Source organism: Scyliorhinus torazame, chromosome 15 (genome assembly GCF_047496885.1).
Source record: "Scyliorhinus torazame isolate Kashiwa2021f chromosome 15, sScyTor2.1, whole genome shotgun sequence".
Taxonomy (NCBI): domain Eukaryota; kingdom Metazoa; phylum Chordata; class Chondrichthyes; order Carcharhiniformes; family Scyliorhinidae; genus Scyliorhinus; species Scyliorhinus torazame.
The window spans coordinates 22,878,695-22,896,486 of record NC_092721.1 but is presented as its reverse complement, the minus strand read 5'-3'; the positions used below and the strand labels follow the sequence as shown (position 1 = coordinate 22,896,486).

Sequence of the window (17,792 nt, the reverse complement as noted above, 5' to 3'; positions counted from 1 at the left end):
ATTAAGTTTGAAAGTCAGTATTCAAATTGAATGGATGACCTGCCTTTTCATAGTGCTTTGCACAACCGTATCTCAACGTGCTTTACCGCAATGAAGTACTAAGTATAGCCACTGTTATCTTTTAGAAAACATGGCACCTGTACTGTGCACAGCAAACACCCCCAAACAGTAATGTGACAATGGCCAGACTAGCTGTTTTGGTGATGTTGCTTGAGTGATAAGTAATGGCCAGGCTCCTGGAAATAACTCCTCTGCTCTTTTACAAAACAGCGTCAAGCTCAGTGCTGAATTGGACTGTCCCATGTTCTTAACCTAGCTTTTTGTGCTCAAGCCCTCAAGCGGAGACTTGAACCCAAACTCCTGCCGCCAAGAGGCGGGAGTGCTACCACCCAAGCTACAGCCGACAGGAGAGCTGTTACTCAGCAGTAGCACCAAGTTACACCATTAAGCCAGCAAAACAAAACTAATAATAAGTAAACGATTATGTTTAATTATATCACTTTTTTAAAAAACAGAAATAAATACTTGTGGTTCAGGGAGTCTATGGATAATTTTATAACACGGGAGGGGTGGGGTTCATAAGCAAAGGCGACTGAAAATGATTGCATTGTTACATCAGGCACCAGAGGGCCCGGTGACATAATACGGCAAAGAAATGCTCGACTCTGTTCTGGAGTTACCCCATTTCCTATTCCCCGTGTTAAAACAAAAGTTTTAATGCCTTAGCTGAAACACGCCACTCCTCCACAAAGCACCAGAATCTCTGAAAGCCTCCTCCAAGTTAGTTTAAAAGCAAATTAATGCAGATGCTGGAATCAGAAACGAAAACAGAAAATACTGGACAATCTCAGCAGGTCCGAGAGCATCTATGGAGAGAGAGAACGGGTGGCTCTTTGTCAAAACTAGAGAGAACTGGAAATAGGATGAGATTTATACACTTGTGGGGCGGGGAGCAGTGGGGCTGGATGGAGGGCCAGTGAGAGGGGGAGATTGACAAAGATGTTGTGGACAAATGGACTGTAAATGGTGGAGATAACGACCAAGTAGCCAGCTAGTAGCACATAGAGATCAGAATGTGTTGCTGACAGAACAGTGGTAAGCAGCGTGTCAAAGGCCAACCTGGAACAGGGAACAGGTGGCCCTAGTGGGGTTAGGAGAGGGAAGGAGGGGAGAGAAAAACAAATCAATGGAAGATCTTCCATGTCAATCTCCACCCTGTCCAGGCCCAGTTCTCTCTAAGTTAGTTTGTTGCTTCGCTGGGCAATTTAACAGAAGTCAGAAAGAATAAACGCCTGCAGACACTGCTAAACTAATTAGAAGGACTGAAGAATGTGAATGCAGTTACCCAGGAAATGTTTGGTGGTTTAACACGTCTGATTATTCCTATAATTTCAATTTCATTAAATGCTCTTAATTTGAAGAGCAACATGCCATTAATTAACTTGGTTGATGCTGAAATGTGTGGTTGGACATCTAAATAATAAACTGAAACAGAGTTTTAAAATACATTCTATTTGGTATATTTCCAAATCAGGTGGAAGTGTGTGCCTGGTCTCAGTATCAGATGGAGGGCAAGGAATATGAGGAGGACAATCAATCAACATTTGGTGACAGGGCCCGTACAGGTCAGGGACCCAAGAATAATCACTCTAATTAGAAAAAACAAATGGCATGGGAGACTTGACAGAACTGAAGTCGCACAGTAAATAACAAAAACCAGACCAGGAGCTATTACTTCACTGGACAGCAATCACATACCCACAAAAGCATGTTTTCTACGTTGAGTTTATTGTGTCCAGGTGGAAAACCTTTAACACTCACTGTGGGGTTCAAGATGCATGTTACAACTGTACAGCTATAAAAGTGACCACAAGGGGCTGTTTAGCACAGGGCTAAATCGCTGGCTTTGAAAGCAGACCAAGGCAGGCCAGCAGCACGGTTCAATTCCCGTACCAGCCTCCCCGAACAGGCGCCGGAATGTGGCGACTAGGGGCTTTTCACAGTAACTTCATTTGAAGCCAACTTGTGACAATAAGTGATTTTCATTTTTTCATTTCAAGAATACAACATACCGTCAGCCAAAGTCAACTCAAGCTGCAAAAAAAAGCCAGAAACTGTTTTGCACCTGTTGCCCCAAACCAACTGCAATGTGCAACTATTTTTGACCATCACCGCATAGCATGCCAGCTGCGTTAGTTACATATCATACTCAGCAGCTGTGACACTGACACAGGGAGCTCCTCATTTTGCACTGGTTTTGTAAATAATTACTAATAATTTGTTTAAACAAGGTGAATGATACAAATGAAACCAATAAACTGCGATATTAAAGCAGAATAACACGAGACACGTATACACTTACAGCTCTTAAAATGTTAAAACTGGCAGAAGCTTAAGATTAGTCAATGGGCTGTTGCCGACTGTTATTGTAACAATGCAACTCATCTTACAAGACATTTTTAAAACATAAACTCAGCTCAGTTTATGACTGAACTTGCATGCTCCTGTCCTTTGTACGCCAAGAAGCGTGGAAGTTTGCAGGAGGCAGCTTCCGATCCAAAGGAAAATGCAGAGTTTCAAAGTTTCCCAAAAAATCTTACATGGAATTGTGGGGGCTTAAAAAAAAAAATGGATTTTTTTTTTTATAAAGATCCAAATTAAATCAACTTTGTTTGAAATCCTAAACCCTCAATATTTACAGAAGTTAAATCGATTGGGCCGATTATTTTCCCGCAAGACCAACCTGAATTGATTTACCTTTGCTAGATGTGCCACCAAGAAGATGGAAATTTAGTTAAATTGGGTTGGGGCCACTTGTCTCTCCTTTAAACACATATTGAAATCACTTCAAGTTACTTTAACCTTAGTTTGCACATTCTCCCAGTGTCTGCATGGGTCTCACCCCCACAACCCAAAAAGATGTGCAAGGTAGGCAAATTGGTCACGCTAAATTGCCTCTTAAATGGAAAAACAATAATTGGATACTCTAAAAAAAAATTAAAGTTACTTTATTCCTATTTCGATCATTTTTTTAAAAATTCAGCTTTTGTATATATGAAAAGAATTTTAAGTCAGAATGCATATCGTAATGTTCACATTTTTGCTAAAAGTTTGATTTAAGTTTAAGGTAGCATGGTGGAATTCATTGACCTTAATTAGCAGTCTGTGGACTAAAAATTGAGAATAATTTGATCTTTTAACATTACCTTCGTCTTTTACTTGTCAAATGTTAACAGTTAGATTAGTGCTAGCTCTAATATGCTGCTTTATTACATTGCCTGGTGCACACTCAGCCAGGAGCAGACACTGCAAACTCACTGCCCTATTTTCAGGGGCCAAATACATTGGGCCATGAAACACACAGGACGATTAAGATTAAATCCAAGCTCAAAGACACTTGCACTCAGGGAATACCAGCACATCATTTCATTAGTCCTACTTTGCAAGCAAGTTATGTTTGTTTGGCACACAAGCACACGGTACAAAACACACATTGCACACAAACAGCTAAGCACTTTTTAACTTGATTAAACTTACCCTAATTCACTATCAGTTGACCTTTGACGAAGTCTAAAGAATTGAACAGAATCAATAAAAAAAAAGCATGTAACTGTTAACACCACGAAGTGTGCTTAATGTAGGTGGTTCCAGCTGTAAACCTGGGCGTGTATTATCTTAGAGCACTGTGTCTTCCCACAAATAATCTGTCCATACCATGCCAGAGTTTGTTAAACATCTGTTGAATATCCACCTTTGATTTAACAGACAATTTCACGATATCAATAACAAATGCAATGATTGCTATCCGAAAGGTTAGATGCACAAAAGATATTTTGCAAATATAGGACACCAAAAATAATGTTTTGAACCCGCCTCATCTGAGTTAAGCAAATATCAAAGAATGGAAGTGTGAAATACAACTGATGCCCAAACTCAGAAATATTGCCAAGAACACGAAAATGTTTAAAGAAGTCATATATGAAATGCCATCTCTAACATGAACCCACTCAAAATGTCAGGAGAAACCAAACCACGTCATGGTAATTCACAAATTTGTACATTAAATGGGTATACATGGAATACATGGACTCTGTGCTACAAACTGATAGTTTGCAAACGAGACACTACAACAAATTTAAAAATCTAACATAATAAATGTAACAAAGCAAGCATCAGATGAAGGACAACAGATTTCATAGCCCTCAATGTCACAAATCTCTCAAACATTAATAAAATGTTCACATTTATTGTTTCATAATAACATTTATTGAGTTCCAAATACACTTGTTGCCGTAATACAGTTTCAGTATTAAATAAACTTAGTGCATTGTATTAATTACAAATTAACATTTGTAAAATCAATAAATGCACAAAAAACATGCAATCATCTACCAAAACAGACCAGACACACACACGCAAAGAATCATACTTTGCGTAAAGAGCCAAATGTCATGATGCAACTTGGTACTCAATTTGACCGTCTTCTGATTTGTAAAAGCGCAAGGGATTTAATTGCTGATAATTAAAATTTAATTGCTGATAATTAAAATTTTTAGCTCATTTTACAGTCTTCACTTTTTCCCCCCCGTTACTCTGCTGCTCTGGAGAACAACATTTGTGCCTGTTTATCAATCTGCTTTGAACAAGGTAATCCGACAAACAGATCCGACCCAATTTCTAGCCTTTATTTGCAGCTCATTAAATGTTTTCTTTGGAGGTGGGGGGGGGGGGGGGGGGGGGGGGGAGAGACACCGAAAACCACACTGATCATCGCGGATTAAACCACATCTTTCAAAGTGATGGATATTTTTAAACCGTGAAAAGCAAGCTGACAATGTCAGAAAGCCCTGGGTAATATCGGATTGGAACTTGTGCTCGAAATTGAAATGCACTGCTGAGTAAAATTAAAAAACGAAGCTATCAGCAGTCCGGTATTGCATTTGTCTCTTGTGGGGTGGAGGACGGTGGGATTGGATCAGATTTCAACACGAGAGAAGTGTAGTTATTCTACCTTATCTCTTGGTACATGTTATTTGTGGTATACTATGAGGGGAGTGCTAAAACCTGGGCTTAACGCAGTGCCCACAAACTGCAAGTTCCAGCTACCTATGTTATTAACTACTCCCTTTCACAAAGCACTGGAAGCTCCAGATGTCCCGTACATCATAAAAAACTTGACCCCATGCTCTTATGCAAGTTATTTCTTAGCACTACTGGTCTCATTACCACTACCTTTCTGCCGAACCTCACCCCATCATCCCTTTTGCCATTTAATCCCTCCGGCCTTCTGCCCTACTTTTGTTCTTTCCGCTACTCTACTCCCACGGAACCTTTACAGTACAAAAGGACACCATTCGGTCCATCTCGTCTGCACTGGCTTGCTGAAAGAACATTCTACCAAGCCCCACTCCCTTGCCTTATCCTAATAACCTTGTGCATTCTATTTTCAGATATTAATCCAATTCCCTACCTCCACCACCCTCTCAGGAAGTTCTTTCCAGACTCCAGGCATGGAAAAATAGTTTCCTCACATCACTTCTACTCCTCTTGCTCATCAATTTGAAGCTGTGCCCTCCAGTTTTTGACCTGTTCGAGTGAGTAATTTCTCACGATTGACCCGTCTATATCCCCCCCAGGATCTTGATTACATCTATCAAGCCTCCTCTCAACCTCCTTTTCTGCAAGGAAAACAGGCCCAACCTCTCCAATCTATCCTTATAGCTACAGTTGTTTATCTCTGGCAACAGTCTTGTGAATCTTTTTTTATAATAATAATCTTTATTAGTGTCACAAGTAGGCTTACATTAACACTGCAATGAAGCCTCTGTACGCTCTCCAATGCTTTCACATCCTTCCTCAAGTATGCCACCTAGAACTGGACACGGTACTCCAGGTGAGGCCTAACTAGTGTATCTACTTCTCTTGGCCCTGTACTTGCTTAGAATCTGGCGCATCGGTATCTTTTCCCACTTCTGATGAAAGCCCCGAAATGTTAACTGTTTCTCTGCCTGGTCTGCTGCCTATTTCATAGTCCCACCATCCGCAATAATTTGCTCTTGCACCAAATATTTTTATTTTCAACTTGAGAAATATTGTAATGGGAAATGTTGTAACGAGAGGTCATGACAAAAGTCCAGTTTTTGGAATTGTACAGGGAGTAGGGCGCATACTGCTCACCCCCGTAAGAAATGAGGAAGCCAGTCCACCGATATTAAACAAGGCCACCCCACAGCAATAATGCGCTGTGAGCGGCCTTAACAAGCTCGGAGTGGACTTCCATCCCCCCCCCACCCCCTCAGTGACAGGAAGTCCTGTCCTCAACAGTTGCCAGCCAACCAGATTGGTCAGCAACTGTAGCAGCGCCAGAACTCAGTAGAGGGCACTGCTGGGACTGCAACTAGGTCCCCGGGGTAAAGGGAGCTATGGCGTCCAGACCCAGGTAAGACGAGGTTTTGAATGGAAAAGGATTGGGAGCTTAGGGAAGGGGATGAGGGGCAGGTTTTGGTGGCCAGGTGGGAAGTGTGAAAGGGGGGACGACGACATGGTGTGTAACATCTGATGTGGTGCAGGGAAGGGGGTCATTCTCACAATGCACATAGGACAATCCCCCCCCCCCCAACCTTTTAATCAGTCTGGTTAAAAACCATAGCAACCAGGACAGCATGGTGCTGGTGATTAGCACTGCTGCCTCACCGCGCCAAGGATCCAGGGTCAATCCCGGCCCCGGGTCATTGTCAGTGTGGAGTTTACACGTTGTCCCCATGTCTGTGTGGGTCTCACCCCCACAACCCAAAGATGTGCAGGATAGATGGATTGGCCACGCTAAATTGCCCCTTGGAAAAAAATATGAATTGGGTACTTTAAATTTTTTAAACCCATGGCAACCGTATTATGGCTTGAATAGTGTGATATTTGGACCATTTGCTTATTAACAAACTCAAAAGGCAGCACGGTGGCGCAGTGGGTTAGCACTGCTGCCTCACAGCGCCGAGGTTCCAGATTCGATCCCGGCTCTGGGTCACTGTCTGTGTGGAGTTTGCACATTCTCTCCGTGTTTGCGTGGATTTCGCCCCAACAACCCAAAGATGTGCAGGGAGGTGGATTGGCCACGCTAAATTGTCCCTTAAATGGAATAAATGAATTGGGTACTCTAAATTTCTTCTTTTTTTTTTTAAATTAACAAACTCAACAGCCTATTTATTTTCCTTTACCGTGTGCCTCCCAACACTACCACCATCCCCCCACACACCCTCCCAATTGGGGGTGTCAAATCAGCGGCACAGTGGTTAGCACTGCTGCCTCACAGCTCCAGGGTCCCAGGTTCAATTCTGGCCTCGGGTGACTGTGTAGAGTATGCACTTTCTTCCCGTGCCTGCCTGGGTTTCCTCCGGGTGCCCCGGTTTCCTGCCACTGTCCAAAGATGTGCAGGTTAGGGGGATTGGCCGTGCTAAATTGCCCCTTAGGGGGCGATGCTCCAAGCCCCTCCCCGGGCCGGAGAATCGCCGCAACCGCGCCACGATGCCGGCGCGCGATTCTCCGAGATGCGGAGAATCGCCGCCATTTGCGTCGGTGTGTTTGACGCGGCGCTGGCCGCAGGTCGTTGGAATCAGCGGGGCCGCCAATTCTCTGGCCCGGACGGGTCGAGCAGCTGCGCAAATTCAACAGTCCCCCGCTGGCGCCGTTCACCTCTGGTCGCTGCCGGCGGGAACTCTGCACGAAGGGTCGGGGGATGGCCTGTGGGGGTGGGGGGGGGGGCTCCGTCCCCGGGGGGGGAAGGGGCCTCCGATGGGGTCTGGCCCGCGATCGGGGCCTACCAATCGGCGGGCCGGCCTCTCTTCCCCCCACCCCCCCACAACCCCACCGGGCCTGCTTTCCTGTGTGGCCGGCCCCTAAACACAGATGCCATATTGAGTCGGGGCCGGCGCGCTGAAGTCCCCCGCACATGCGCAGGTCGGCGCGGCCCAACTGCGCATGCGCGGGTTGGCGCGGTGCCCACTTGGCACCGGGAAGGGAGGCTGGAGCGGCGTGAACTGCTCCAGCACCGTTCTGGCCCCCTGTGGGGGACAGAATCGATCATCCCTGTACCCGTTTCGCGGTGTTGTGAAACGCGATGGCGTTCACGACGGCGCGAACACTTCGACTCCATTTTGGAGAATTGCCACCCTAGTGTCCAAAAGATTCGGTGGTGTTACTGGGTTATGGAGAAAGGGTGGAGGCATGCGCTTAAGCAAGATGCTCTTTCCCAGGGCCGGTGCAGGCTCGATGGGCCGAATGGCCTCTTTCTGCACTGTAAATAGTGACTTCTATATCACAATATCTTTTTTCTATATATCATCCCCAATATATGTGAAAGATGCATACTTCTGCTGAAGTTAGACTTTGCGTAGAACACAAAGATTCCGTTTATTAGACTCAAAGGTTAATCTCCTCCAATTCAGTTTCTGTAGCTGTAATGTGACAAATGCAAAATGATTCCTCACATTTCAGTTCTGCATTGCCCGCTGCACCATTAGTCACTCTGCTGATTTGCATTTAAAAAAAAGAGAAATTATGTTATTTCTTTCGGAGCCGGCTGTTGTCAATCATAATAAATTAATGAGAATTAACAATGTTGCTGCCTATTTGTGAGAGGTTCGAGACGTTATTCCTGACTGGCTATTGGCGATTAAATGTTTGATGAAGCCTCACATCATATCATTACACATCAGGCCATGAAAGGGTAAATGAAAGAAACCAACACAGAACACGTCATATGAGGACAAGTCAACGTTATAGAAACTTCACACGTTCACTCTTCATGCATATTTTAGTCAGCATGACAGACACTTGTCACAGTGGGCTCAGAGATACAGATGGAACGCATATTTAGAGTTACAGCAGCCCCTGACCTCTCAACCAGCTGCCGCTTCTTGTATCTCAATCTGCTGGCCTCCCTTATAGTCTCCCATTTCTTCGCGTCCTCCTCAGTACATGAGCCAGGAGCAAAGTTTCTACAGTGTACTGATTGATTCGCTTGGGACAAAGCCATTCTCCGAGAAAGCATGTCATCCTTGACTGGACATGGCGATGCATCGTCAGAGGTTTCTGCTTCTTCCGAGACATGGTCAGGTGGACAAAGGAATCTGGAGCGGAGTGACTCTGGCAAGTTCCATGGATCCGGGAAAGGAACAGGATTGTACATGTCGGGAGCACCCGATGGCACCATTTTCTTCGTTTGAGAAGAGCGCTCTTTTCTAATAATCACGTCATCCTTTTCAGGGTCTGGAATTATCGTTTTGTCTCTTCTTTCCTGCGCAACGAGCCGTTCAACCGAGTCGTTCGATCCAGCAGTGCTTTGCCGCTCACTGCACGAAGGAGTCAGGTCAGCATTCGCATGGAAGGCACCCGTTTTACGGCTGAACATATCATCATTTTCCAAATCTGGCTCCACTTCCTCATCGGCCTCCTCTTTCCGCTTGGCAGAGTGGGCCTGCTGGCCAAGGAAGGAATTCTGCTTCCGTGTTATAATTCGAGGACCTGCGGCTGGATCAACCTTTGGTTTGGAGATTGAGAAGTCTGCCAATTCTGAATAAGAACGATTTGCATCCAGAGCTTGCCGCAGGCGGAATAGGCTATTTATGTATTTTTTTGAAATATAAAGGAAGAGGGAAGAAAAAGGAAAGGAAAGATTTATTGGAAAGTAATCGAGAGAATAAAATCTGCATGCACCAATGTCAAATAAGAAAAGACAGATAGAAAGCAGTGTAACAAATATTTACTAATTATGTAAGCAGAAGATGCAAGGTTATTAACAATACCTCCAGGAATACTTGATATGCAACTTATCATCGCAGAATTGCATATTGCTGTATTAGCTGAGACCAGATTTCACAGTTAGAAAGTTTGGGTTTTATTACATTAAAGGCGCTACATAAATAAATTGTCCTTAACCATCAGAAGGCATCCAGTTCAGAAGGAATCCCAATTTCTTATTAAAAGGAGAGGCACGGTAGCACAGGGGCGGCACAGTAGCACAGTGGTTAGCTCTGTTGCTTCACAGCTCCAGGGTCCCAGGTTCGATTCCCGGCTTGGTCGCTGTCTGTGCGCAGTCTGCACGTTCTCCCAGTGTGTGCGTGGGTTTCCTCCGGGTGCTCCGGTTTCCTCCCACAGTCCAAAGATGCGCAGGTTAGGTGGATTGGCCATGATAAATTGCCCATCATGTCCAAGAAGTTTACGTGGGGTTACGGGGATAGGGTGGAGGTGTGGCTTTAAGTCGGGTGCTCTTTCCAAGGGGCGGTACAGACTCAATGGGCCGAATGGCCTCCTTCTGCACTGTAGATTCTATGATTCTATGAAATGTAGCCGTAGTGGTCTAGCTCATGGTTGAACTTTTAGCATATCGCAATGTAGCACAGCAGCTCACAACATAAATATCTTAAAACAACAACAGCTTCAGGTCTTTTATATGCTTCTCTATTAAATCTTAGGCCTGATCAGATGTGCCTTGATTTAATCTAAACCGTCGTTGTCTAGACACTACCACGAATGTACTCATTTCATTTTGTTTTTTACACAAGGCAAATTAAACCAGTGTTTAGGGGTACGAGTTGTTAGTGAGATTAGCAATCGAACAAGGGCAGTAACCTTTGTTCATCTGAAGCGCGAGTGACATCTTCTGCCCGTCCTTGGGAAGTTGCCGCTGCGGATTTTATAGCCTGAATGTTAAACCGGGAATCACCCCAACAGCAACTTTCACTGCTGGGCTCCCGTCTTTTTTCAGGAGTGCTGGCCTCCTTCATTGCGAAATCCTCCTGCAGCTCCGACGGTTTCCTTCTGCTGTTCGGGTGGCGGAACAGCAAACGAAACGAATCGCAAGGAGAGAGTGAAAAGTGGTCATGAGATGTTACCAGAAAGTTAAAGAAACACAGAAACAAGGTACACAGAATCAGAACAATTCTAAACTACTTCATGTAATTCCCCAAAAACCAGGACGTTTATTTTTCCCCCATTATCAACTGCACAGTCAGCAATCGTCAGTCAGCCACATTCTTCGAAGTGCGTGGCGTGGGGAAAAAAATATTGAGACACCCAGATAGTGTACCATGATTTGGGGATCCAAATGGCGGATGGAGTATAATGTGGGGGAAAATGTGAACTTGTTGATTTTGGAAGGAAGAACAAATGAGCAGAGTGCTATTTAAATGGAGAAACACTGCAAAAAGCTGCATCACGGAGGGACTTGGGGGTACTGGTTCACGAAACACAGGAAGCGAGCACACAGGTGCAGCATGTAATCAGGAAGCCTAATGGAATTTTGGCCCTTATTTCAAGTGGGTTGGAATATGCGTCGGGAAGTCTTGCTGCAGCTGTACAAGGTAATGGTGAGACCACATCTGGAGTAACGTGAGCAGTTTTGGTCCACTTGTTTAAGGAAATATACTATTTCATTGGAGACGGTTCAAAGAAGGTTTGTTAGGATGATCCCTGGTATGGAGGGATTATCTTATGAGCGAAGGTTAAACAAGTTGGGACTCTACTAACTGGAATTTAGGAGAATGAGAGGTGATCTAATTGAAACATACCAGGATTCTTAAGGGGCTTGACAGCGGAAATGCTGAGAGGATATTTCACCTCATCGGAGAGTCTAGGGATGTCCAGTTAAGACTGGGACGAGGAGGAATGTCTTCCCTCAGAAGATGGTGAATTCCTTGTCACAGAGAGCTGGGGCGAAATTCTCCCGAAACGGCGCGATGTCCGCCGACTGGCGCCCAAAACAGCGCCAATCAGACGGGCATCGCGCCGCCCCAAAGGTGCGGAATGCTCCGCATCTTTGGGGGCCGAGCCCCAACATTGAGGGGCTAGGCCGACGCCGGAGGAATTTCCGCCCCGCCAGCTGGCGGAAACGGCCTTTGTTGCCCCGCCAGCTGGCGCGGAAATGACATCTCCGGGCGGCGCATGCGCGGGAGCGGCAGCGGCCGCTGACAGTTTCCCACGCATGCGCAGTGGAGGGAGTCTCATGGTGGAGACCGTGGCGGAGGCGGAAGGGAAAGAGTGCCCCCGCGGCACAGGCCCGCCCGCGGATCGGTGGGCCCCGATCGCAGGCCAGGCCAACGTGGGGGCACCCCCCCGGGACCAGATCGCCCCGCGTCCCCCCCCCCCCAGAACCCCGGAGCCCGCCCGCGCCGCCTTGTCCCGCCGGTAAGGTAGGTGATTTAATTTACGCCGGCGGGACAGGCAATTTATCGGCGGGACTTCGGCCCATCCGGGCCGGAGAATCGAGCGGGAGGGCCCGCCAACCGGCGCGGCTCTATTCCCGCCCCCGCCGAATATCCGGTGCCGGAGACTTCGGCAACCGGCTGGGGCGGGATTCACGCCAGCCCCCGGCAATTCTCCGACCCGGCGGGGCGGTCGGAGAATGTCGCCCCTGTTGAGGGTTGAGTCCTTGTGCGTATTTAAGGTTAGGATAGATAGATTCTTGATCAGTAAGGGAATCAAGGATTACGGAGGAAGGGCAGGAAAGCAGACGTGAGGAATGTCAGATCTGCCATGATCCTATTGAATGGCGGAACAGGACTGAGGGGCCGAATGGCCTCCTCCTGTCCCTATTTCTTTCAAAACGTTTTGTTCAATTAAAATTCTTAATTAGCAGATTGCTTCGACTCCAATTACTTATGTTGCTACCTATACCATTGCCTCAACCAGGCACTAGATGAGTTTGCTAATTTTAATGAATTAAACAATCTAAAACTGCCAAAGGAATACTATTTTATTCCCCCGCCCCTCCACCCTTTAAACTAAAATGTCATTAATGGCTGTTCCTTTAAGGATATGCTACGGCAAATTTTCATACATTTTGACTGCCTGAGAAATTCAAACAGATTTTTTTTGACTTGCAATTAAAATGGAGATTATTTTGTGAAAACAAAATCGAATAATTTGATTTAAATAAAGTGGATTAAATCAGTAGAAAAAAGGTCAGAAAACGTTTTTTTTTTAAAAACAGAAAAAAGTAATGCGGTAGATGGAGTTCAGTCTGAAGAGTTGCCCTTTGTTGAAAGGCAGAAAGAAATTACATTTTTATAGCACCTTTCAGAACATCAGGACATCCCGAAGCACTTTTGCAGCTCATGAAGTGCATTTGCCATCGTTACAACGTAGGGAACTCCCTAGCCCTTCTTCGAACAGTTAAAGGGGGGCAAATAGAGACTTAGTTTAGCGTCTCACATGAAAGATGGCACCTCTGACAGTGCTGCACTCCTTCAGAACTGTAGTGAACTGCCAGCCTAGATTGAATGCTCGGGTCCTTGGAATAGGATTCGAACCCATAACCTTCTGGACAAGGAACGAGTGATACTAATGGGCTGTGCATAGTTGATCACAGATAATTGACCTTATAGACAAATCGCTATGCTATTTTAGTCAGTGAAGGACAAACCTGATGCACTGAAACTCCTTATACCATGGCCTGCTTTGAGAACCCAACTGTATTTGCCTCCACTGTTCTGCTTCCTTTGGGGTCCAATCCTTCGGTAGGAATCTATCAGAAGCCACACGTTTCCCTGGGAACACTGGGTTCAGTTTACGCATGAACAGGTCATCCTTTTCAATGTCCGGGTCGACACCTTTATCTTCCTCGGACGAGGACCCATCGCAAAGTGCTTGGTAATCTTCAGCTGTTTCTCCACTTCGCTGCCTTTGACTACTGTTAGAAACATCCAGTGCAATAAGGTTTATCTGCCAGAATATATACACAGCAGGGAAGTAACATGTTTTCTTCTAAGATCTTCAAAAGCTCATAAATTAAGCCAGCATGTCATGGTATGCGTTAGTTCAAAGCCTTCACGTCCAACACGACTCCACTGATTGCCAAGGCATATGTTGATTCAGCTGATAGTAGAGAGTATTATGGCATAGAACACACAAGCAAATATCATTAGGAGGACTACTGATCAGAGCATGAAATATTTTGTCAGTGAAATGCAAATATTAAGTTAATGTGGCAGTCACAGAAGCTGAAAAACTGCACTTCAAAGCACATCCCATATGCATTTCTGACCTGATGGATCGCTCATTCTCTTCTGTTAAGAGTGCGCCGGTGTCAGTCGAGCGAGAAGCTTTCTCAGGCGGCATATCTGTATTCAGCTGCTGAAATTTATGGCTTGCAAAATGGACGGGCGTACCAAATCTCCGACGGGCTAAGTCATCCAACCAGGGATCAGGCTCGATTCCGTCGCCATCTGATCCAGAATCAGAGTCGGGATAATCACGTAGCAATTCTGGAGGTGCTCCACCTGCACCTCGACGGGTGGTGCCATATAAACCACTGTCACCAGCAACTATTTCTTCCTTCAGAGATTTTTCTTTTCTACTGAAGCCAATTAAGATAGTTTGGATAGAAGGCTAGGATAATACTCAAACTGAATGAGATTCAAGAAACACACAACATTAAGCAAAATAAGAATTCACAACAGCAATTCCAAGTACTGATATCAGCAAAGACCACTGTGTAGGATTCTAACTACCAGCTTCTTCTTCTTCTCTCTCAGCCCACCACTCTTCAAAATAAACCTTGTGCCCAAAATATAAGCCAAATACTGCGGATGTTAGAAATCTGAAATAAAAACAGCAAGTGCTAAAAATACTCAAGCAGGTCTGGCAGCATTTGTGGAGGGAAATCAGTTAACGCTTCGAATCGAATATGACTCTACTTCGGAACCGAGCTTAGGTAGATATGTAATGTGGCTTACGCCATCGATGGGGGCGGGAATTGGCAAGGAAGAACAAAAGGTGTAGGGGGAAGGCAGGAGATTTAAAATGATAAAGATGTAATGGGACAAAAGGCAGAGGAATAGTGTGGTTGTAGTAAAGAAACAATGCATTTGTCCCATGTGAGCGCAAACGTCAGAATAAGAGTTTTTGCCTGCCTTACACACAATTGCACATGCATTTATGAACACAAGGTTAATTTGCAATGATGTTGCCCTTGCTGCCAATACGAAGCCACAGCCGTCAATGGTGCCCTCGCCAATATGCTTCCAATAGAGATGAACCTTTGACATTATGGCGCACATTTAGCATCAGCCCAACAAGGGGGAGGGTGAAATTACAAGGAAATGTTGGGATCAACAATTAAGCTGGAAGATTGTGACGTTGTGAGAGGGTGGGGTGAGGAGCAAAAGAGAAAAATCCATCTGCAGATTTGAATGGATTTTAATGAACTTTTATGGGACTGTTTGCTCAACATCTCAAGGAGAGCTGATTGAAAAGTCTGTTTTTCTTTTTTTTTTTTAAACTCTTACCATTATGACTAATATTAAATGTTTCGGGCCAGCTGGATGGCCTCATTCAGCCCTTTACATTCCAGTAAAAAAAATGTGTCGTCAAGACTTCAATAAATTACTGAGGGATGATCTTTTCACACTTGCTTGGCAACCACAAGCACCATTTTCTTTACCATTAGTAGGGGGAAACGGCTAAAAATAAGGTTTGAATTTGACCCTGCAATGTCATGAGGTTTCTAAAATGTACCATTAAGTTTATTCCTTTTATGAACTAAGAAACATGTAGCAAATGAAATTAATATAAATTAACTGAACTAATGTAATTTAAAATTCAAACTAAACATAAAGGAACGAAATAATTTTTTAAATCATGAACATGGCTAGTGTTACAAGGAGGAAAATGATCAGTTTATTTGTATGCGCACCAGTCACTTAAACATATTGCCACAAAAACTAAAAGACAAGGGAATGTTGGCTTTTATCTCAAGGGCATTGGATGTTTCAGTTGAATGGAGCCGTGTTCGGACTCCAGCTGATGTACAGCATTGAGTGTTGGGTAGTAAACCTCATGAAAGATCTCCAGGTCTTGGATTAGATAAGAGCACAGATTCACCAATATTATTGACGACGGATTTCAGAAACTCTCCTTGTATTTTCTGGAGTTCGAAAAGGTCAGAGAAGCAACTAATTGGGGCATTTAAAATGGCTGTAGGGATTTGATAGAGTAGATCAAGAAATTATTTCATCCTGTGCAGAAACCAGAATAAGGACGCAGAATTTTTTTTAAATTATTTTTATTTAAAGGGGCAATTTAACGTGGCAAATCTTTGGGTTGTGGGGGTGAGACCCATGCGGACGCGGATGGAATGTACAAACTCCACACGGACAGGGACCTGGGGCCAGGAGCGAACCTGCGTCCTCAGCGCCGTGAGGCAGCAGTGCTAATGACAGCACCACCCCTAGGACGCAGAATCTGAACATTAGAGCTCCACCATTTAGAGTGAAGTTGGGAAATCCTTTTTCATACAAATAAAGTGAGGAAATCAAGTTGAGGTACAGAGGAGCCAATATCTAACTGGATGGTGAATCAGGCTCTGAATGGCTTACATTCCTGGTCTTGCGTCCCTCATGTTAAGCTGAATGTATCTGGTGATAAAAGCTCTTCCACCTCCCGTGCACTAACAGTTATCTTCAGCCAATCAATAATGTGATTAGAGTAGTTCGGGCCTTAATTGCTCCAATCAACTTCGACCCCCAATAGAGCAGGAATTAACTAGGTGGAATCGGAAACCTCATTACAAATGTCATTCACCACTTCACTGAACCCTCACTAATTCACGTGCTCCATTTTTAATATTGCACATTCAAATTCTGTAGGTGGTCTCGTGGCACAATAGGTGGTGCCCCTACCTCTGGGCCAGAAGCTCTAGATCAGAGTCCCACTTCAGGGGCGGGATTCTCCGATATCAGCGCGATGACCGCCGACCGGCGCCAAAACCGACGTGAATCAGTCCGGCATCGCGCCGCCCCAAAGGTGCTGAAGTTTCCGCATTTTGAGGGGCCGAGCCCTCACCTTGAGGGGCTAGGCCCGCACCGGACTGATTTCCACCCCGCCAGCTGGTGGGAAAGGCCTTTGGTGCCCCGCCAGCTGGCACGGGAATGACTTTGCCGGGCGGCGCATGCGCGGGAGCGCCAGCGGCCACTCACGGCATCCCCGCGCATGCGCAGTGGAGGGGGTCTCTTCCGCCTGCGCCATAGTGGAGACCATGGCGAAGGCGGAAGGAAAAGAATGCTCCCACGGCACAGGCCCGCCCGCCGATCGGTGGGCCCCGATCGGGGGCCAGGCCACCGTGGGGGCACCCCCCCGGGACCAGATCGCCCCGCGCCCCCCCCCCCAGGACCCGGGAGCCCGCCCGCGCCGCCTTGTCCCGTCGGTAAGAGAGGTGGTTTGATTCTCGCCGGCGGGACAGGCATTCCAGCAGCGGAACTTCGGCCCATCGCGGGCCGGAGAATCGCCGGGGGGGGGGGGGGGGGCCAACCGGCGTGGCGCGATTTTCACCCCCGCCGAATATCCGGTGCCAGAGAATTCAGCAACCGGCAGGGGCGGGATTCACGCCAGCCCCCGGCCATTCTCCAACCCGGCGGGGGGGTCGGAGAATCCCGCCCCTGGACACAATGCCATGGAAGGTGTATTTATAACAAGGCCAAACAGGCCAATTGTCATCTTGTAAATCCCCCCCCCCACCCAATGTGCCTAATGGCACTGAGTAAAGAGTGGGAGAGTTTCCTGGTCGACCGTACTGCAGAATGCAATGGCAAATAGCTGCAGTATTTTGCCAAGCATATTCATGGACCAATCCAATGGAAGTCCATGGTTGCCAATGCCTTGTCAGGGCATGCAACCTGAAAGAGAGGAAGTATTCAAAATCTGTCGCTATTTGTACCTGTATTCTTACAATGTTTGAAAGAAATATATTTTTTATCAAATGGATAAAAATACAATCTAATCCAAATATTATTCGACTCTGAGCA

General features: G+C 45.8%; 2 protein-coding genes across 6 annotated transcripts in view; both read right to left on the bottom strand.

Annotated features, from left to right (window-relative positions):
• lmo7a (LIM domain 7a) overlaps positions 1–17,792 on the bottom strand; it is a 257,694-nt gene that overhangs the window by 63,763 nt on the left and 176,139 nt on the right. For 4 of the 5 annotated variants that reach the window (XM_072476155.1, XM_072476159.1, XM_072476160.1 and 1 more), the window contains exon 10: positions 3,538–3,570. The exons of the other annotated variant lie outside the window; for it this stretch is intronic. In XM_072476155.1, the coding sequence (XP_072332256.1) occupies positions 3,538–3,570 (33 nt within the window). The remainder of the gene's footprint in view (positions 1–3,537; positions 3,571–17,792) is intronic. 5 annotated transcript variants of the gene reach the window in all.
• On the bottom strand, positions 7,853–16,616 carry LOC140391550 (LIM domain only protein 7-like). Its single transcript, XM_072476161.1, has 4 exons — positions 14,036–16,616; positions 13,415–13,681; positions 10,624–10,812; positions 7,853–9,611 (listed from the first exon to the last, which is right to left on the bottom strand). The coding sequence occupies exons 1-4, from the start codon at positions 14,107–14,109 to the stop codon at positions 8,807–8,809; spliced, it is 1,335 nt and encodes a 444-aa protein (XP_072332262.1). The 5' UTR covers positions 14,110–16,616; the 3' UTR covers positions 7,853–8,806.

Excerpts from the sequence above, each read along its gene's own strand:
- LOC140391550 (XM_072476161.1), bottom strand. The coding sequence starts at position 14,109 with ATGCCGCCTGAGAAAGCTTCTCGCTCGACTGACACCGGCGCACTCTTA. Across the intron at positions 13,682-14,035 it reads GAGAATGAGCGATCCATCAG|TAGTCAAAGGCAGCGAAGTG; the intron begins GTCAGAAATGCA and ends TGTTTCTAACAG. Across the intron at positions 9,612-10,623 it reads CGCGCTTCAGATGAACAAAG|CCTATTCCGCCTGCGGCAAG; the intron begins GTTACTGCCCTT and ends ATACATAAATAG.